General features: G+C 40.2%; 1 protein-coding gene across 2 annotated transcripts in view; it reads right to left on the bottom strand.

The window, feature by feature from the left end:
• Positions 1 to 22,768, bottom strand: part of FOCAD (focadhesin) — a 274,973-nt gene that overhangs the window by 162,795 nt on the left and 89,410 nt on the right. For both annotated transcript variants that reach the window (XM_036331270.1, XM_036331271.1), the window contains 2 exons: positions 22,013 to 22,215; positions 15,103 to 15,360 (listed from right to left, as the gene is read on the bottom strand). In XM_036331270.1, the coding sequence (XP_036187163.1) occupies positions 15,103 to 15,360; positions 22,013 to 22,215 (461 nt within the window). The remainder of the gene's footprint in view (positions 1 to 15,102; positions 15,361 to 22,012; positions 22,216 to 22,768) is intronic.

Raw genomic sequence — 22,768 nt, 5'->3', positions numbered from 1 at the left:
TTCGACAGATATGTTATAACAAACCCATCAAAATACCTGTAGCAAAAGCAGGCACTGAGAAATCCAAGAGAATTTATGTGCCTATTCACATCACTCTAACAGTTCCATATTTTTTAGGCAATAAAGTAAGGAAGCTTTAGAAGAAAGGATGAGAAAAGACATCAAAATGAAGTAATGGGAAGAGGAAAAAAGTCAGTTATTTGACTTCAAAATTAACAAAAAATTTACTCAAATTATTTGCCATACTAGTTTTACTTTGTTCTTATACCACAAAATCTCAATCATTTAGCAAAATAGCAAGACGACAGAAAATTCCCGAGTGGTAATAAATTGCAACAAATAGATTGACAGTTTATAATGAATGTAATCCATTGGAAGGAAACTCTGGTTCCCAATTTAATAACTGTTATAAGCTTCACCTCAGATCAACTGCTATTCATTTACTTCTGAAAATATGTTTTTAAATATTTACCACTGCCCTAGTTGGTTTTTCTCAGTGGTTAGAGCATCAGCCTGAGACTGAAGGGTGAAGAGTTCTATTCCGGTCAAGGGCACATACCTTGGTTGCAGGCTCAATCCCCAGCCCCAGTTGGGGCACGTGCAGGAGGCAACCTTCGATGTGTCTTTCTCACATCGATGTTTCTCTCTCTCTCTGTTTCTCCTCCTCCCTTCCACTCTCCCTAAAAATCCATGGGGGGGGGGGGGGGATATATACTTGGGTAAGGATTAACTATATGTATGTTTACCGCTAACCATGGTTGCCATGCAGAACTAGAATACATACTCACATAATCTTCCTAAATACATGCAAAAGAACCTTCAAAGAAAATAAAATAAGCAGACAGAGATTTCGTTTCATGTATTGTAAAGTGCTTACTCCAGATTTTGGCATAGACCACCTATACCCTGGTCTCAGCTTTCAGGCTATGGTGAATTTCCCTACGGAAAAGATTACAGAATGGGCATGCCATGTTACGAAAGATGAAGTGTGGTGCTAATGGACACAGATTAGGAATGGTGTCGTGAGGAACATTCAGAGGCAACCGTCACCTCACCAAATCAAACTAAGTACAAATTTTAAGTGATCTGAAAAGAACAATGTGATTTTCCCCCCTGAGGCCCCTCCCCCCTTTTGATGTACAAACAGTGGGAAAAAAAATGAATCTTTAGTAGGATTTCCCAGAGGGTGTCATTTACCACTAAAATATTTCATTCCAGCAGTTGAAAGACCATAAAAGGGTGAATGTCCTCCAGAGTCCCTAATAACGGTAATAGATCTTGTGTTACTATGCACAAGTGACCTCTCAGTCAGGCGATTTAATTCTTCCCCCTGCAGCATGGCTGGCTTCACACACAGTGTAATAACAGTTTTTGCACAACAAGACAATTCATCCGATTAGAGGGACTGTATTAAGTCTTTCTTGAACAGCATGTGTCACTGCAGTCCAGCTAGGATTTGATGTAAGACAGCCTAATATATGCACGCATGATTCTTCCTTTTTCTATGGTTTTAAAGAAGATTCCAGGACTGTCTTTAGCAATTTTGCAGACCATTGCCTGAACCCTTCCTGGCTTCAGAAAAATAACTCCGGTCTCCTCCACTGCTCACTGAGCACTTTAAAACAGGCAACAGAAATGTGCAGAAGGCTCCTCGTTTCTACGCGGGTTACATACAATTCCACTGACATCTCAAAAGAGAAAAAAACATGACAAGGGACAGAGCGGGCATAACTGTTTATTGCAATTACTTTTATGCTCCACAACATTTCAGCAATGCACCATTAATTATAAAGACAATGCGACATTATCGGGAAAAGCTTTCAAGTGAAATTTGAGACCTCCATTTTTAAACCTCAGCAAAGCACAAAAAATTTACAAGTGGAAACCAAAGGAAAAGGTGGGAAATAAATCAACCGCCTGGAATCTCTACAATAAATGGTTCGGCATCATCCACTGCCCACCGAAGCCTACACCTAAGAACATCTACACATTTCTTGCTGCCTTGCTGAGCCTGGGGAGGTCTTATTGAGAATCTCCACAGCAGAGGGCCGCAGCGAGAGTTGGGGGAATTCTCAGGGCTTCCCCTAACCTTAGTCCCTTTAATAGATGCTGATAGGCTTGGCCTCCCCTTCCATCCTTGGATCTGGGCAGGCTCCCGAGGAGCAGTGTCAGCATCCTTGGCTACAAGGCTAGGAGTGTCTTTACAGCTCATGTGCCCTAAAGGGACCCTCCTACTGCTCCACAGCAAGCAGCCCAGACCTACAGGATTACGTTCTCGTTAGGTTTTCAATACCGGTAAGATGCTCTCTTCTGGTTTAATTGTCCCACCCCCTCTCGCAGAAGCCTTGGATCCCCTAAGCAGACCTATAAGAAGAGATGGGAAAAGTCCATTGCAGTTCTCTTGCTTATACTGCCCCCATTTTATCCACAGGAAACACAAATTCTAGGCATGCAAGCCAATCCCGACATTGTAGGATTCTCTCCTTTGCTTCCACCACCACACCAGATAGCCAGTCCATCATCTTGTTTAATTTTGGGGGGCAGTGGCCAATCTACCATATGTATCTGTCTACCCCAACTGCAAGGGATACATGACGGGGTCAGGGGTAGGGCCACTGAAATCCCTGTCACTGGGCTTGAGATAAGAGGCTAGCATTTGTAGGACTCAGCACTTACAACCTACTACAAGTCCTCTCTCTTCTCTTGCCCTATCCTCTCATTTCCTAATTTCTAGACCCTTAATATGAGTGAGGAGCTAAAAACTGCAGTAGTACTCAGATATCAGGACTTATTCACAATGCTCTGCAAGTTTTACCAATGTTCTGTCTCAAAACTCATCTTGCTATCTCAAGGCCCCCACCAAAACTTCTAGCATCCTGTTAGATAACTACTAGAGGTCCGGTGCAAGAAATTCATGCACGGGGGAGGGCAGGAGGGGGTCCCTCAGCCCAGCCTGCACCCTTGGGGGATGTCTGACTGCTGGGTTAAGCCCGATCCCCAGGGCCTAAACTGGCAGTCGGACATCGCTCTCGCAATCTGGAACGCTGCATGCACCAGTGCCATACTTTTCATACAGGTGAAAGGCATCTTGCTGTTGTAGGGGCAGCTACATTTTTTTGCCCTGATTATAAAATGTAGTACATAACATGATCCTTCTGAGGCAGTAGTACCATCTTCTCCATCTTATGGGTGGAAAAACTGAAGCAGAGAGAAGTAATTGGCTTTGTCACACAGTTATAAGTGTCAGAATCAGGGCTGACCACAAAATGTACAAGCCAGAGTCCATGCATGTCATCGCTGCATCATCCTGTTTTTTCAGTGTTAGATTTAAAAATAAAACCTGGCAAGGCTATTCTAAGAGACTGCTCCTAATATATAGGGTAAGGTCCCTAGGCCTGGCCGGTGATCAGGGCTGACCTTTGGGGCGGGCGGGGTGATTGAGGGGAACCCCACTGGCACCAGCCTTGGCTGGCGGCTGGCCGGCCACGCCCCCTGATCGCCACCTCCACCTCTGGTTGCTTCCATCTCAGGGGGCAGACGCTCAAAGCAGGAGCTGCCCCCAACCGAGGTAGCTCCAGCATTGAGCGTCTGCCCCTGGTGGTCAGTGCGCGTCCTAGCGATCTGTTATTCAGCCGGTACTTCCGCAGTTTGGTTGATTTGTATATTAGGGTTTTATTAGATAGGATCTCCTCTGTATCTGATTACCCAATACTTTAGATAAGTTCTCATCTCATGCCTTTACAGCAAGGCTCTTCAGATCTTGCTTCCAAAGGCTGGCCCAATATCCACTCTAGGATCAATTTCCCTCCCCCTATAGATCCCAGTTTCACATGGTTCTATTTACAGTCTCATTACCCCAATGTGACTGCCACACATCTATGTCTTTGCTTTGCTTATGCTCTCACCCTACCCAGAATGCCCTCCCTTTTTCTGTGCATCAGGGAAACTTATGGGTTTCCTCATGTATGTTCCAAAAGCACTTACATACCTCCGTAATGGAAACTACCATCTCGTATTCAACAGTAATTTTTAATTCCTCTGTCAACCGACTAGGCTCTTTGATTTCTGAAAACAAAGACTGTATCCTTTCATTTTAGTTTTACCAGGACACGTGCCATACAGTGTTCTCTCTCTCTCTCTCCATATACTAGTATACTGATGGATTAAAAATGCATGGTAACTAAAATGGCACCTAAAAAAACAAGGTGTCTTCAGTATTTCAAGCTGAATGATAATTCTACACAGATCAAGTTGCACCCTTAAAAATTGAATACAATTTAACAATTAAATTAAAACACCACTGGTATAATTATCACTAAAAATAATCTAGACTACTGGAAACAATTAAAATAGGACTAAATCAGAGAAAAAAATGTTAAAATAAAATTCTATTACTTTCACAAAAATACTGTACCAAACCAATTAGCCAAATGCTGCAAAGTGCCAGTCCCTGCTGATATGTCTTAATGAATAGATAATTTGATCATTTTAAATGTGCACATTCATTGTACAAATGCAAATGAGCAAAACCAAAGTGCCTCAAAAAAAAAAATAGCTTCAACATCAGCTTATGTTTTAACTCAGCCAATATCAAATTACCCAGAACCCTAAATTAATAGGATTTCATTTAATAAGATTTTACTGTCATCTAACCTAACCTACTAGTAATCCCTCTCCCTGGACTCCGCACTGTTGCCTCAATTCGTTTGGGAAACACATGCCAATACTAGAAAATAGTTTGTTGTTTGCAGGATGATAGGTACACACATCTAACATTTTTATGTGTTTTCAATCAGACAACAAGGCATGCAAAGGCCAGGAACTGTCCAAGGTTTCTAGGAGTCAAAAACAAGTAGACAGTTTCCCTTGAGGAATTCCTTTTATGAGTTTTACATGTAATGTAATCTAGTGAAGACTTTCTTTGAAGAGAGCTTACATTCAAGATAACTACAGGACACTTCAGAATGCTCATTTGTCCTTACTCATCTCATTCATCTTTAGTGTTGTTTGACTCTGACATGATAAAGTCAGGCCAGGTATATTTTACATGCTTGTTTTCTTTAGTTAGAGAAAAATACACAAGTTGTCTCACATGCAGGCATGATCCACTACGACAAGAATGCTAATAAACAAGATGACAGAACAAGGTCTCCAGAAGTCTCATTAATCCACAGAACGCCTGACTCGCAGAAACCATCCCAAGTCACCTCTTAACTACTGTCTGGCTCCACTGAGTTTGCAACCATGTCTATCTACCCTTTTGAAATAAACTGACTGTAGGCTGCCCAATTTCATTACATAAACTGTCTTTATAACTTGCCAAAGAGTCTGTTGCACTATATCTGTCATGAAAAGCTCAAAATTGTCACTGGGGGTGTAGAAGTCCAGTGCTCTCCAAAGGGAAAGGCACAGAGGAAGTCTCAAGGCTCCTGGGAAGAGAGCTAACATCGCTGTCCAACTGTAAGAATCTGGGAGCAGACCTTTCCCACCAAATCCACCAAATCCCCGCCTATCCTGTCAGTTACAGCTACCAGATAGGAGCTATCATTGCGACTGTCACTGGCTTTCTTTCCCTCCCCAGTGAGAAAGTTAAACCTGAAACACGAGAGAAAATCACTGCAGTGAACCTCCAGTTCACAGAGTGAAGAACTGCTCCAGGGCCTCTGAAAATGTTTTCAGCCCACTGTCTGCCCAGCAGCAGGACTCAAAGAGGTTCGTGTGTCATTTATAAACAGAATTCCATTCATAACAGAAACAGGCAATGTGCTTCCAGTTCACTTCAAAGATGTTCTTTTTTAACTTGTCAATAAGACTTAACCCATGAATCAGGAACTCCTGATAGTCTTCTTACTATGGCTTAGCTGCCTCTTTCTGCATCGCAGCACAGATTATTCTGGCACTTGCCCATCTTGCTTATGCACTTTGAGTTCCCCAATAACTGTCTCCGTATCTTAAGCTCCAATTAAAACAAGAGTCCCAAAACGGTTCTCTACAACTATCTACTGATTTCTTTTTTTTGCATGTTGTTTAAAGATCCTATATTAACTGTATATCCTGCCAAACCTTTTAAATGTTTCAAACCTAACAAACAAGGTATAATTTTCTCAACATTTTGTAAACACTTTTCAAAATAAAGGGAATATAACATAGTTTTCTCTTCACTAAAAAATATTGCTGTATTTGATTAGATTTCAGAATCTTCTAATTATGATCATTAAAAACAAAAAAATATGTAAAAGACTAATTCTTGAGTCCAGCCAGCATGGCTCAGTGGTTGAGATCCATCTATGAACCAGGAGGTCACGGTTTAATTCCTGGTCAAGGCACATGCCCAGGTTGCAGGCTTAGTCCCTACTGTGGGGTGAGCAGGAAGTAGCCAATTAATGATACTCTCTCATCACTCATGTTTCTATTTCTTTCTCCCTCTCCCTTCCTCTCTGAAATCAATAAAAATTTATTTAAAAAAATAAGAAAAGGCTAATTTTCTTATATTGAGCAATAGTCCCAGTTGCAAGGATGCCTGCTGATGCTGATTCACTTAGACCCTCTCAATCTTTGATATGTGCTTACTGGTACATGAGTCATGACTCTGCGTATACCTATTCTATTGAGGTATAAATATCTGACTAACTGTGATTGCTTATTTATAGAAGGGCTAGTGGAAGCTAGAATAGAGACAAAAAATAAACATGCAAGGTTGAAGATCCGGCCGGATTTCAACCAAATGTTGAGGTTCTTTTAGCTTTTAATTATCTCTACAACTGACTAGGCCAATCTAAAAAATGTAAAGCTAGTGAACCCGATTTCAAAAATATATATTTATTGATTTTTAGAGAGGAGAAGAGAGACAGAGAGAGAAAGACAGAGAAACATCTATGTTACCTCCACACTCACCCCAACCAGGGATCGAACCCAAATCCTGGGTATGTGCCCTGCCTGGGAATCAAACCCACAACCTTCTGGTATACATACAGGATGATGCGCCAACCAATTGAGTACACAGGGCAGGGCTTAAAAATATTTTAACTAAAAGTTGTAGAGAGACTGTACAGCATATTAAGAGCACAGACTCCGGGACCATATGTGCCGGGTTCAAATCCCAACTGCCAATGAGTTTGTTGATATTTGCAAATAAAGTGATTAGAATAGTGATGGGTATATGAAAACATGTCAATATTGGTTATTTTTTTAATCCTCACCTGAGGATATAATTTATTGCTTTTTAGTGAAAGAAAGGGGGAGGGAGGGAGAAGGAGAAGATGGGGGGGGTAGACTGGGAAGAGGGGAGAGCGACCTTCCTGGGACAATACTGGCTATTTGTATTAGCTATTACTTTGTTCAAGAAGATAGTTGAGCTTCTAAATGAGTAGACTATGTTAAAGCCTAGGGAGCTGACGTGGATTGCTTCTGTAGATGCAAGAAAATGTTTCCTTAAGTAAGACTCTCCTCCGATTCGAAGGGCTGGCTATGGAAGCCAATGGTAGGGGAAGTCAACTGGCAGCTTCACTTGGGGTTGTCTGGCCATGACGTTAGTAGCAGGGGCCCTTTCCCTTCCCCTTCCCTGTCCACTCACTAAATTAGAAAAAAAAATTCCTGGCAATGGTGGAGTTCAGCGTACTTTCCCCTTGAGCAGAATTCCTCATGCCTGTTATGAAATTCAGTTACCACAAAATCCGACTCCCCTCTGGGTCCTTCCCGACACTAGAAGCCAATCCAAGGCAGGTCTCAACCAGCAGACAGAGCTACTGTTACCTGGCATTCCAGTGGAGCAGACAGGCTCCACTATTGTCAGTGCAGGATCGGGCCCCATCCTCACCACCCCTCACACTTCACCTCATTCTTTCAGATACTCATCGTTCAGTGACACAAGACAAGTGGCTTCTGCTCAAGTATATTAGTAAGATAGTAAGTGTCACAGTGATGTAGAATTGAACTGAAAATCACAAACCATTTTTTTCAGTGAGAATTGTAAGCAATTTTCAATCTGTAGGCTCCTCGGGAGAGAGTCAGCCCAATAGTACCACAATTTCAGGAAAAGCAAGAAATTGACACAGAACTGTCTCACCGAGTGCTCTCGGCTTTCTGCAAAAACAAAAACAATCCAAAATGGCAAAACATTAAACAGTTCAAATGCCAGCTGAAAACATGGATTCTAGACATATCTATGTGGATTTTGTAAAGAGGAAACAAACATTGCCACTGGATGGAACAAATACTCGATTTTGTATTGTGACCCATGTTTCTCTTTGTCTAATTGCTTTGTGCTGACCAGCTCATCCCAATTTTGCTCCAGGCATAATCGACAGGATAGCAGTACAGTCCTCCTTATCTGTAAAGCTCTTTATTAAAAGGACTGTCCATTGAGGCTTCTTTTTGCTGTTGTGAGGAGCAACCAGACTTCAGGAAGCCGACCGACCTCGGGGGGTAACAATTCATAGAACCTGGCGACAATAGAACAGAGTGCAGAGCGTCCAAAGACTCTTTGTGCAAGTCCTCTTATAGAATATATTTCCTCCTTTTCTCACAGCAGTAACTTACAGACCATTAAATCTCACACATTTCCTTTTCATTTTCCATGTTAAAATATGGCTTATGACCCAGAGCAGAACTATCACAGGATTCTACCCTGAAAGTCAGCTTTCTATTTGATAATATATGACTTTTAAACGACCAGCATGTCATGGGCCATGAACCTAGCCACATAAGTGATTTCAAATGGCTCAGAAGTGTGTACATTTTTACAAATGGAACAAATTAAGGCCTGAAAACATTAAAGGATAAAGTAAAATTATCGAAGATTGCAACCGTTCCATTAAGCAAGACCTTTAGCTAGACTTAACCACCAATATGCAAAATCGAAGAGTCCGCAGAGTTGTAAAATGCAAGTTAAATCAAAATTAAAAACAAAAAACCACAAAGCTATCCCCACTTCCAAAAAAGAGAAGCAAGCGAGGAGGAAGGGTTTGAAAGAGGCATTGAGTTTCACAAAGCTTAACTTGTTAAGCTCCGCAGTGAGGGAAGGTTTGAAGGAAGGAACTTGTGGTTCTCTGAAGTCAAAGCTTATTACCCTTTCCTCTTTGGCACATTGCATTTTATAAATCAGTCAAAAGAAACTGATCTGCCTTATACAAAGTATTTAGAGCTAGTCCATTGAAGTAGACATACTAAGCTATTACAAGATTTTATTTAAACCATCTCGGCCTATGTAAAAAATTACGAATCTTTGTGGTTAATGTTCAATTCAGATAAAACACATTTTCTTAAGTTCTAAAATCACTAACAAGTATTCTTAATTTCCAAAAGAGAATATAATCTTTTGTCAGGGGTTCTCCCTACATTTATTTATAAGACATATTATTAAGCATTGAATGATTCCTATAGGGCTCTTGTAGAATCACTCAGCCATGTGAAAAACAGCTTCCACCAACACCTCTATTATTCTCTAGGGCAGCGGTTCTCAACCTGTAGGTCGCCAACCTGTGGGTCGCGACACTTTGAGGGTCAAACGACCCTTTCACAGGGGTCGCCTAAGACCAGGGGTCCTCAAACTATGGCCCGCGGGCCACATGCAAATACAAATATTGTATTTGTTCCTGTTTTGTTTTTTTACTTCAAAATAAGATATGTGCAGTGTGCACAGGAATTTGTTCATAGTTTTTTTTAAACTATAGTCCGGCCCTCCAACGGTCTGAGGGACAGTGAACTGGCCCCCTGTTTAAAAAGTTTGATGACCCTTGCCTAAGACCATCGGACAACACATATATAATTACATATTGTTTTGGTGATTAATCACTATGTTTTAATTATGTTCAATTTGTAACAATGAAAATACATCCTGCATATCAGATATTTACATTACGATTCATAACAGTAGCAAAATTACAGTTATGAAGTAGCAACGAAAATAATTTTATGGTTGGTGGTCACCACAACATGAGGAACTGCATTAAAGGGTCGCGGCATTAGGAAGGTTGAGAACCACTGCTCTAGGGTATAATGCTTCAGATGGAGAAACCTCAATATGGACAGCTATAGGGAAGCCATAGTTAAAAAGTAGTTAATATTAAAAATAATTACATAAAGTTTTATATTTAATGTTAATAATTACATACTAATTAGCTAATAAGTTAATATAATACATCTAAGCTAATAGATATCCAGAGGTAAGTAATATCCCTTTCTTCTCAAGGAGTCAGTGGCCAGAGAACATGGTGGGGGATTAGTGAGGGGCATCCCAGCAAGTTAGAGTTTACCTGAAGCTGCCAGAGGGAAGATGGGTAGAATTACCGGAAGTTAAAATCACAGTTGGCAAAGAACTACACATACAATCCAGAATGAAAGGAAGAGATGAGAAGAAAGGAAAGAAAAAGTAAGGTTTCTGGCTGAGAGTCTTAGAAGGCAGATACCATCAGGTGTATAGAATGGGTTGAGGAAGTACAACACTTGTGCTATCACCTAGTGAGTATGTATTAGTGGCACACAGTGCAGCTCAGAGCAGGTGTGGTTCTCACTAAATGAGAGGTCACAGTGTTGGGCTCTTGTGAATGGAGAGATAAGAGGTCAATCAATACTCGCTGATTAACTGAGAGTTATTAACCTCTTCTTAAGGAGGTTACGTCAATCTCAGACATTTCCAAATTGTCCACAGTCACGTTACACAGTTTGGTCAATCCCTGTCTAAGGGTTTGAAATATGATTTAATATTGCCCAGAAAAAGCTATAAATTAAAGTTCAGAAAAATGTCCTCATTTAGTCTTGGGGTCCACATTATCCTTTAATTAACTCAGAGCCTATGTTTAACATTCATTGCCATTGATGTCACACCAGATGTGACCAGATCCTGGACAAATTAGAGGTAGGAAATAGCCCTCCTCCTCTGAAGAGGAAAGAATAGGCCAACTAGACTTCACTGTACATGGGCCCAGAAGCCATGTGCTTCGATTGGCATCAGGCATCTCTGAAGGCAGCCTGAATGATTTACTTCTTAAAAAAAAAAAAAAATCATACACACACACACACACACACACACACACACAACATTCCTCACTGTTATCAGAAAGGCAGTAACTGATACATAAATATAACCAAAAAGCATGTGAGCCTATCAACTGTTGCTTCCAGAAAAAAAGAACACACACAAATGAAGGAAATGGACGACACTCCATTTATTATAAGCATAGACTCTGATATGGAAACCTCTCTCTAAACTAAATCAAAGTGTTGACAACTTTTAAGACCCATGGAAATGCACACAGGATTCTCATTCTTGGATCTCTCCCCAGAACACTCCACGACACTCCCTCAACAGTGTAATAGGCACTTAACTTGTACTGAGCGCGGCCTGCCCGGAGCTTGTAGCTCTGCAAAGTAAGTCTCATGTCCGCAGAAGAAAACTATAGGGATTATTAGTAACTACTGACATTTCTACATCTAGGGGAAAAAAGTTCCTTACTACTTTTTTTACTACTTGATTTATTGCTGCGGCTTTGGGTAACTATCTAGTTATTTTAACATCATCTGTATCCAGTTAACTCTAAAATGGTGCGCACAAGGCCAAGTTCCCTTCAGACTACTTAGCTTCATGATCTTCCACAGTCCTAAATGTATTAAACCTAATGGGAAATGCATGCCACAGGGGAACCCCGTGAGAGACTAAGGATAAAAACTTATGGGGAAGAGGGATCCATCAAAGTACATGACAAGTAAGAAGTAACAGAACCACATGTTTTTAAAAAGCACATTTTCTTATCATCATTAACACTAATGGACATTATTAGTGTTAGTATTGATATATTGATCATTTGCATTACTATTAATTAGTATTACTAAAAATAATTTCTATTAATACTTCAGAACCATAAAAACAGTAATGCCAAAACATACTTCAGGTATAGTACATCTCTATCAATATTTGTTACATAAAACGCAATTCTTAGGTAAGTATTCTGCAGGCCAGCAGATTCTACTATAGAAGGTAAGTGATCATCAAAACAGGTGAAGTCAACCTCTAAACTCCTACTCTCACCTACTGACTTAGCTTCTGTTTATTAGTAGTCTAAGATTTTTCTTTACTATCACCTCGCTCATAAATTTAAGCCAAATGATTGCTTATATGTAATATAGTTTCTTTTTATAAGGAGAGAAAAAAAATAAGCATGCATGAAATATGAAAACATTTCATGTAATCTTGTTAACTTAAATAGATAATACTCCTCCAGTAATAAATTACAACCCTAACTTGTTTCGATTGAATCTACTTCAAGTACTTCCTCACAATTAGAAAACTTGCTTTTTCAAAATATTCAGTCTTCTCTTTTTGGCTGCTTTCCCTTGTAGCTAAAGGCCTGTGAAATGATATGATCTGGTCACTTCATAAAGAAAGGTGAGGAAAAACACTATCTCCTACTTCTGGGGCATTTATTTTGTTCTTTTCAAGTTCTTATTGATGACATTGCCTTTGCTTCTGCATGGATTTGTATTCATTAGTTAAACATTTGACCTCACCATTCCTCTTAACAAGCACAACTACACTAGGTATCTGTTCTATTTTCTTTCAAAACTAAGAAGTAATCAACAGAGGAGTAACATATTGACTTCAATTTATGGTACTGCTTCTTGATAAACATTTGTTGCATAAATAAATGAACCTGGATCGCCACTCTAGTGCTTCCCAACCTTTTCCATGTGTATAAGAATATTGGAGTAAGTAAATGAACACCAGGTGGCCAGAAGCTACCAGCTAAGGACTCTGGCATCCTGAACTTAGGCATCTACCAGGCTACCTGAGAGCTGAGAGGTGGGAGAACAATGTTAGCACACCTGCAACTCGGTTATAGCAGTTCAGTGTCCTCAAAATGCTAACTATGAAATTCTTCTCCAAATTTTTTTTCCTACTTTGCATACTCCTACTTTTTTTTTTTTTTTTTAACCAGGAAACTATTTTTCCTTTGAAGACTCATCCCTCCCTCATTCCTCAGAATCCTGGTGGCATAGATGAGGTCAGGACCCTGACACCTCACTTGCCTCCATTCTACCAAGGATAACCAATTCAAAGCCCCCGTCCTGCCATGATGGTTGATCCAGGGTGAGCGCATGGCCCAGGCAAAGCCAATCCACACTCTCTACAACTCTCTTCCTTTTAGGTTGGAAATTTTAAGTTAAAAAGCTTTGGCCTTCCAACTAAGTCACAGAGGAAGGAAAGAAATTGTGCAATGAATACACTGTCTGGGCCATGGCTGTCCTAAATTCTAGAGAAAATAAAAACAGTTTAGATACAAGATGCTACTTGCACCCAAAGTATCTCTCTAGAATTTCAAAGACTCAATGAATTTCCTGAGTATCAACACATATGTATTGTATGCAATACATGTTTCCTATCAGTGGCACACGCAGATCAGGTAACCTACTGTCTGACTTCTTTAGGTATCTCCAGACATTATCTGGGTGATACCTATTCTAAAGAGATTATCCTACAAAGTGTAAACACTGAAAGCAAACATTTGGTAGAAGCAAGATCACTAGGGAAGGTGAAGGGAGAAATAAAGTAGGAAGGAAGTTGAAATGAGTCCACCATACAAACACCATGAGGCAAAGGTCCTTTGAGTACATTACAGGCCCATCTGCAGAATCAGACCCAAGGAAAAGCCTTTGTGCGAGAGCAGCCGTTATTTTCTTGACAAAAAGGAATGAGCATGACGAGTTGGAGACAAAAAGGAATTCCAAACACACTAACTTCACATCTTAAATAAACATTTATCCCCCTACACCACATTTTTTTTTCCTATAGGAACACAATTTTCCTTAAAGAGATGGACTTCTTCCTCACCATGCTTAAAAAGAAATACAAGCACAGATGCCAATAAACAGAAAATAATAAAAATACACCTACTTGGTTAGAAAACCCCTCAGAGGAAATGAATTCTACAGATCCTATCCAATGGGGGGAAAAATTACAGAGTACTATGCTAAATATATAGCTCATTTAGCTGCTATAGAAAAAGAAGGAACTTTTACCAGTTGCAACAACATGGATGGACCTGGAGAGCATTATGCTAAGTGAAGTAAGCCAGTCAGAGAAAGATAAGTATCACATGATCTCACTCATTTGCTGAATATAATGAACAACATAAACTGATGAACAAAAATAGATCCAGAGACAGAAAAGCACTGAACGGACTGTCAAACCTCAGAGGGAAGACAGGGGAGGGCGGAGGGGTGAGTGAGCGAGAGTGTGTGAGTGTGTGTGTGTGTGTGTGTGTGTGTGTGTAAGAGATCAACCAAAGGACTTGTATGCACGCATATTAGCATAACTAATGAACACAGACACTGGGGTGGCGGGGGTTTGTTCTGGGGGGTGGGAGTGGCTGGGGAGATGTCGATGGGGGGAAAAGGAGATATATGTAATACTTTAATCCGTGGTCCTCAAACTTTTTAAACAGGAGGCCAGTTCACTGTCCCTCAGACCGTTGGAGGGCCAGACTATAGTTTAAAAAAAAAACTATGAACAAATTCCTATGCACACTGCACATATCTTATTTTGAAGTAAAACACCAAATGTTTTCAGCAGGCCGCATGTGGCCTGCGGGCCGTAGTTTGAGGACCCCTGCTTTAAACAATAAATATAAGAAAAAGGTGGGGGCGGGGGGCTTTAGTAATGTCTACTTATTACACTCCAATTCTGTGCAGATAGCAAGAATGACTATCTTCACATCCCAGAATGTTGATCAATGTCATATGGCAAGGAACCAATACTTTCTAGTTTATTAATTTACTGAATAAAGATAGGATCAAATTGCAACATTAAGAAGTAGTTAATGCCTATCAGCTAGGCACCTTTAAACTCAATTATTTTGCATCTATCTTAAAAGATCAATATTAGAATGAAAGGATATGCATCTTAAATAGGCTGCAAGAGTTAACAAAAGAACTTCAAATTAGCAAATCCACCAACAGACAAGAATGCCAAAATAGCATCATGGAAGATTTCCTTGCAAAGTATGCTTTCATTAAAGAAATATTTGCATACATAACTCAGAGTAAGGAGAGGAAACAACAAATTGGGATAAGGACAGGAAATAAAAGGGAAAGAAAGCCTTTCTTTACCTGACAGGAATCTGCTTGGGCTAATTCTGTGGTGACCTTCAGTATTTGGCGAAGATTTTGTCCTTTATCTTCAACAAGGAGGTGAACCAGCAGCAGAAGAACATGCACAGGGATCATTGTAGTAATAGGGAGCAAGGACTCTACTGAAGCCAGCCAGTCACTCGCTGCAGACTCGTCTCGCAGTACTTCAAGGATCCTCCAGGTTGCAAATATTGAAGCATATGTGCTAGAAATGGGGAGCGCAAGCTTAAAGGGCAGCTGAAAAATAAAAGCATAAAAAGGTATGAAGAAAATGAGGTAAATATATTGGTCAGAAATATATTTCCTGACATGCATTTATGTTTTATATTTCATAATAAGAAATCAATCCTTCCAACAAAATGAGTACAGAATTTTCAATGCTTTCTGCAAACTCTGCACATAAAGCTAATGGAATTACACAAGGAGAAAACAGTTGTTATAAGAAACTCTGGAACAGTTTGCACTACTTTTCCTCTTATTTACTATTTGTTCCCAGTTAAGGCAGAAAAAAACAAAAAGGATCAATAAATAAGACCCAGAGGCAACACTGTTTGGAAAAGCCATTATCACTAAGAAAGTATTCACCAACGAGAGGAAAGATACAAAAAAAACCCACACAAATGAAAAACATTGCATTTGCCCAGCTTCAGACCCTGGTAAGAGGCAGCCCGGCCTACGGGGACCAGGCTGAAACCAGCTCTCCAACACCCCCAAGGAGTCCCAGGTTGCGAGAGGGCAGTTTTTGGGTGACGCACCCCAGAATCAGGCTCCCTCCTCTCTGGTTTGGGGTATGTCACCTAAGAACTGCAACTGCCAAGTCACTGTAGCTCGGCAGCTCCTGTGTTGAGCATCTGCTTGCTCCCTGGTAGTCAGTGCGTATCATAGCTACCGGTTGGAGCGTCTGCCCCCTGGTAGTCATTGCACATCATAGCTACCAGCAGGTTGGCCGGCTGCTTAGGCTTTTATATAGAGAGATAAGTACACACACACACACACACACACACACACACACACACAATTTTATTAATTTCAGAGAGGAAGGGAGAGGGAGAGAGAGAGAGAAACATCAATGATGAGAGTTACTGATTGGCTGCCTCCTGAAAGCCCCCTCCTGGGGATTGAGCCCACAACCCAGGCGTTTACCCTTGACTGGAATTGAACCTGGGACCCTTCAGTCTGCAGGCCGACACGCTATCCACTGAGCCAAACTGGCTAGGGCATTACCAATTACATTTTTTAAGGGTGGAGTGGGATACTACATATTTGTATTTGCTTGTATATGCAAAGGTAAGTAACTACACAAATAAAAAGGCAATTAATATATAGTAATTTTCATTTTCTACTTGCCAGAGTGGAAACTGGACAACTTAGAATCAGGGTGAGAAAGAGACTACACACTGTACACCATTTTATAACTTTAAATTATTGTTATGTATTATAATGTATTAAAACTATAATTTAAAAAATTAAATATCTAAGTTTATTATAGCTCTCTTTCTCTCCAAATACACCTTTTCCCCAAAAAATGCAATTCATTAGAGATTACAATCCATTTCTTTAGACTAAGAACACAGCATTGGGCATGAGATTTGAAAGACGAGGACTCAGCACAGCCATGGCAACAACTGGCTGTTATACAATCTCTGAGACTTGCTTTTTGTATTTGTAAAACGGAAGTTATGACTACCTTCCTGTCAAGATTACTGAGGTAGGTAATAATACAATATGAATTAAGCACCTGGCACAGTATCTAAAGTTGCAAAATATAGAAACTATTATCACTGTCATCTTTAGGAGAGAAAAATACAACTGGTAGATAGGAGTATAAAAGAAAATAATTGGAAATCACCAGAAACAATAAGTCAAAAGCAGCAACATCGCACAGACATGTAACAGTCAATATACTGAACAGAAAAGCAATCCTACTTTACTTGAACTATTATAAGTCCAGCTTAGGCTCTGGGTTTGGCTGGTTTGTTTGCAGGAGAAGGGCGCGGTGTTGAATAAGATATCACAGGACAATCTCTCTGGCCCAGTGAGGGACGGGTGTGGTTCCCTGGCACAATCCCAAGGCGAGGACGCAACAAAGGTTTTCTCTCAGTACCAGCCACCAAATCCTGGCCACCCAGCCTATGGAAGGGCCTGTAAATGTGCTATTGGGCTGTGTTTTAGAGGAGAAAGTGGCTGTTTGAAAATAAAAGGTTTGTGTTAAGTGAATTATATCTCTATAAAAAATAAAACCATATCAAAAATAACTGCATTTCAATAAATATTAAATGGTTATAAAGCATCCTTTACAGATATAAAAGAATTGGGAAGCTTTGTTTTAAAAAAGCTTTTAATAAAAATGTTTAGGTGTGTTAAATATTTAACAATAAGACAGACATCTATAGCAGTACTTCTTTGTCTAAAATTGTAAGAACAGGTGAAAAATAAATATTCCCATTAACTTTAAAGAATAATAGTCATCTAACACAGTAATTAAACAGGCTTAACAAAGGTAGAGCCAAGAACCTGGCCAGTGTTGTTCAACGGTTAGAGTATGGCATTGCCCTTCACTTCCCTTCACCAGAACTGGGCTGCTGAGAACTCCTTAAGTTCTAAATCAGACACTAAGTCAGAGTCACCAGTCTAAAATGAACTGATAGAAATAAAAACAGAGGTCTTTCTACAAAGGTCTTTATAATAAATCAAGATGGTGAAATGATCTATCAGAGTACACATTCCTCATTGAACAGAAATTTCCTGACTGTGATTTCCTGAAAACAAAAGTAATAATTTCAACCACCTGTTATTTAAACAGAAGGAAGCACAAAGACTCTTGTTTTATTAATTACTAAAAAGCTTCTCATTACAACAGGTCTACTATGCCGATGAAACAAAATGTGGTCTTGATATTATTCTGCAATATAAAAGAAAGAAATCCTGCCATTGGCAACAACATGGATGGACTTTGAGGGTATTATGCTAAGTGAAATAAGTCAGACAGAAAAAGACTAATACCATATGACTTCACTTATATGTGAAATCTAAAAAACAAACAAACAAAATGACCTAATAGCTACAGAGAACAGATTGGTGGTTGCAAGAGGCAGGGAATGGGATGAAAAGGTGACAAAATAGGAAAAGTGAATTAAAAGGTACAAGTTTCTGGTTATAAAATAAATAAGTCCTGGAATGTAATGTAAACATGGTGACTATAGTTAATAATACTGTGTTGTATAATTAAAAGTAGAGTAGGTCTCAAAAGTTCTCATCACACACACAAAAAAATTGTAATTGTGTGTGATGATGGATGTTAACTAGATTCATTGTAGTGATCATTCTTCAATATATACATACCAGTGTCCCGGTGCACAGATTTGTGCACGTTGAAAGGAAATTACCTAGAAGAAATATTTTAATATTGCTATTTGCCCTTTCTCTATAATAGAAGTGTCAATCAAATTCACGATTGACAATGACATCAAACACACATGTGCAATTGGTGCCAGCAAGAGCTTTATATATATCACGCATGCGCAAGTCAACTTAGCCTTTTATAGATATAGAATAAACGTGCTTAATAAGACCTGCTTTCTGATTTAGCTAAACCTTTTCCAGCCCAGTGAAGTACCCCGACTTCTCTTTCAGATAATTGTCAGCAACAAAGCAGTAAATATCAACACGAAGCAGATTATTATTGTAGATCATGCAGGGAGAACAAAGGGTGAAATATTTAACTGCAGCAGTGTTTGACTATATTCTGTGCGGTGAGAAAACCTGAAGTCATTTTCAAGGTCCACCATTTCTTACTTCTTTTCAGTTGGGTCAAGTTTCTAAAATTTCTATATCTCTGTTTTCCAGCTAATGAAAAGAAATAGGATTCCACCGAGTCTCCTATGTACCTACTCCAGGACTTCTGTGAGGCGCAAATTAAATGAGGCACGTGAAAACACTTTACAAACATTTGGTTAAACTGTAAAATGTTTGCAGCAAGTTGGGTTCCTGGGCTGAAGAAACTGCAAGGAGGCTAGTTGCTAGGGAGAGGAAACTGGACATTGCAATGTGACGTCATTACCCGGACACTCAGACACATCAGACACTTAGCATATTATAAAATATATAATATATAGATGGCCAGTGTGCATCATGGCAGCTCCTGCGTTGAGTGTCTGCCCCCTGCTGGTCAGTGCATGTCATACCTACTGGTTGGACAGACACTTAGCCTTTTTTATATATAGATATCAAACTATAATATTGTACACCCGAACTAATATAATGCTACATGTGACAAACAATGGCTCAGATATAAAGAATGCAAAGATAAACTAGGATGTTATCTGTTGCTTTAAGTATGTGGAAAGTAGAAAAGTATTTAACTTAACAACTGGCTAAATATTTTTAATTTTCTGCTCTATGGTCAGCTAAAAAAGATAAAGCAGAAACAGGGTGGGAAAAATACAAAAATTTCAACAATTGTTGCAATTTAAATATTAACATGCTTAGAAAATAAAGGCAAAGCATGAATAGGGCCAAGATTCTTCCCCTCAGTGAGCTCATAGCATAGTTAGAGGTACAAATATGCAATCCCTAAACTAAGCATAACATCCTATATAATCAAAGCCTAATATGCTAAGTGTCCGGTAGTCCAGTCATTCATTCAACCAAAGCGTAATACGCTAATGATATGCTAAGGCCACTCAACCACTCACTATGACTTGCACTGACCACCAGGGGGCAGACAGTCAACTGGTTGACCAGTCCATATCATGTGCACTGACCACAAGGGGGCAGTTGCTCCAACCGGTAGGTTAGCTTGCTGCTGGGGTCCGGCCGATTGAGACTGAGCTAGATGGACAGGATGTGCCCTGGAACCCTCCCCCGGTCCCTCCCTGGCTGGCCAACATCCCATGTCCCTCCCCGGCCCCGATCGTGAACTGGTGGGGTCCCTTGCCCTGGCCTGCACCCTCTCGCAATCTGGGACCCCTCGGGGGATGTCAGAGAGCCAGTTTTGGCCTGATCCCGCTGGTGCATGAATTCGTGTACTGGTCCTCTAGTTATTGAGTAAAATGCTAGGGACGCAAAGAAGAGTAATGAATTCTGACTCAGGGAGGCTGAGAACTTTTAGCTGGGTATTGAAGAATGAATAGGTCAGGCAAAGAAGACAAAAAGCAAAGATTCTGGAAAAAAAACGTGGAGAATTGGGGCATGTTAAATTTATAGGTATGTGTGGAATATAGAGTCCAAGACAGGTGCAGAAGGAAAGCCAAAAATAAACTGTGGTTTAAATTTTTAAAAAGGGTGATCATCCCTGGCCGGGTGGCTCAGTTGGTTGGAGCACTGTCCTGTGGACCAAAAAGGATGCAAGTTCAATTCCTGGTCAGAAAACATACCAAGGTTGCAGGTTCAATTCCCCGATCAGGGTGTGTACGGGAGGCAAATGATTGATGTTTCTCTCTCTAAATATCAACTTTAAAAACACATCCTCACATGGGGATGAAAGGAAAAGGGGAGTGATCATATATCTACTCAAAGCAGCATACTATCATCAGGAGGTTTTTATAGCCCTCAGAGTGTTCCTTCCTCCTCCCTCTCACCCAGCTGCTGAAGGGAAAGCCTCACTATTCGTGTGGATAAATAAGATTCACACACCTGAGCAAATAGTAAGCTGAGTACTTAAGTAATAGAGTCCTCAGTAAATATCACTTATGATTTAAAGGAACAGAATTTTTAAACATAGTACTTCCTGCCCTGCCCCTAATCCCATGCAGAATCCAATCATTGTTCTGCATGGCCAAGTCAAGGGGGAAGGTAAAATGCAACTAGAAATTTTCAGCCACATTTTGTACTCCTATCAGGGCAGATGCAAGAACTTCCTTCTCTTAATGCAAATCAGTTACATATATCAAGTTTAAAAGTTTTAGTCAAACAAATAGGATTTAGGGAGCTGCAGGATACATTCAATTTGCCTACAGGCTAGTTTCTGCTGCATGCTCAGAAAGTAACAATGCCTGGATTTTTGCTGCTGGAACATTTAACACTACATGATTAGAGGGATCCACTTTTGCAGATGAAACAACTATGGCACTAGCTTGCATTTATGTAATACCTCTCTCTGTGGAGACTTAAGATGCTTCATCAGTTTTATCTTATTGTAGCCTCATTCAATCTGCATAAGAGTAGTACTTGGGAAGTAAGTTTCACTGAAGGCAAAACTGAAATAGCAAAAGAGAAAAGGTCTGGCAAATACAGGCCTAGGACCCAGCCACTATCCAGACATTCACAATACACTAATGTAAAAAGCAACAGGAACCGTGAGACTGAGTGAGTATGCCTAGCAGGCAGAAAGAGGAATGGAGTGTGACGGGCCTGCCATCTTCCAGGCGAAGGCAGCAGAGTCGGGGCGCACAGAAGACACCAAACCCAGGATGCCAGGGAAGGGGGCCTAAGGTGCCATATTCAAAATGAAATCTTCCTTACAGATCTCAGAGCTTCAGGCATTTGAGGAGACTTCCCACCTTGAACTGTCCCAGATCCAACAACCTGCTGCACTTATTAAACAGTGTGACAAGTCAGTCCATGCCCAAGTCAGTGGGAGACGCCCTTGGTGAAACAGAACTAGTGCCTTCTCTGCAGGATTCCTCGGGACCCTGACTACTAATGTACCTGGGAACTCGAAGAGAAAAAGGATTCTACAGCACTTCCAAAACTTATTTCACAACAGGACTACTGCCTCTCTCCCTGCCCAGAACAATTTACTAACATCTACACAACTGCCCAACAATATGGTAAAGTTCACAGATAGAGTTTAAACCCCACACATACACTCATCAGGAGGTGAGATTACCGGCAGAGACATAACCCCACTTTACTTTTATTTAAGGGAGACAAGGATGGACTTCATTACCTGTTGGTGGTTGTCTCTGTAGCACCCTTGCTGTACTGTTTCTAAAAGCTTCAGAGCCAACTGCTGCCTCGAGGGACCATCTTCATCCGTGGATATGCAGTCTTCCAGGGCCGTAGAGGAAAGTATCTGCAGAACTGGCATGACTAGCAGCAAGGAGGACTTTGGGATTTTCTGACCGTCAGCAAAAGAGAGAAGCTTCAAAGCTATTCATCAAAACAAAAATTCGTGTTTTTACAAACTAATACCACAGTGAAACAAAATGCTATCTTGTTTAAGGGGGATATGCAAGAACTTTCCTTACAACTGGTCACACATATAACTAAGATAATAAATCTTATCTTTTTAGAAATAAAAGGAAATTAAATAGTATCCAAAACAAGTTATTTCTGTATATACTGAAAACCTGATGAAACTCTTAGAAAAAAATACATATCATATGTCAGAAAGCATAAAAACTTTTTTCGGTCAGTACAAATTTCTTTAAAATACAATTCAACTTTTGTCCTTGTTCTGTCAGACCCTTCTACTGCCTTCCATAAACAGAGCCAAAAGCCCAGAGTTCCTGCTCAGTGGCGAGCAAGGCCCACGAATGCGCTTCCCTTACAAGCCCAGCTGAGCACTGTATGAGACTAGTAAGTAAACAAGGTGAAGCTGGGCGAGCTTTCCAATTTAATTGCTGAGAAGCAGATCAGGAAAGTTTCAAAGTCCATAACCAGCATAACAGTCAAACCCAGTTTTACAAATGATTCTTTTTTT

Source organism: Myotis myotis, unplaced genomic scaffold, assembly GCF_014108235.1.
Source record: "Myotis myotis isolate mMyoMyo1 unplaced genomic scaffold, mMyoMyo1.p scaffold_m19_p_12, whole genome shotgun sequence".
Classification (NCBI taxonomy): domain Eukaryota; kingdom Metazoa; phylum Chordata; class Mammalia; order Chiroptera; family Vespertilionidae; genus Myotis; species Myotis myotis.
This window is presented reverse-complemented; position numbering and strand designations above follow the sequence as displayed.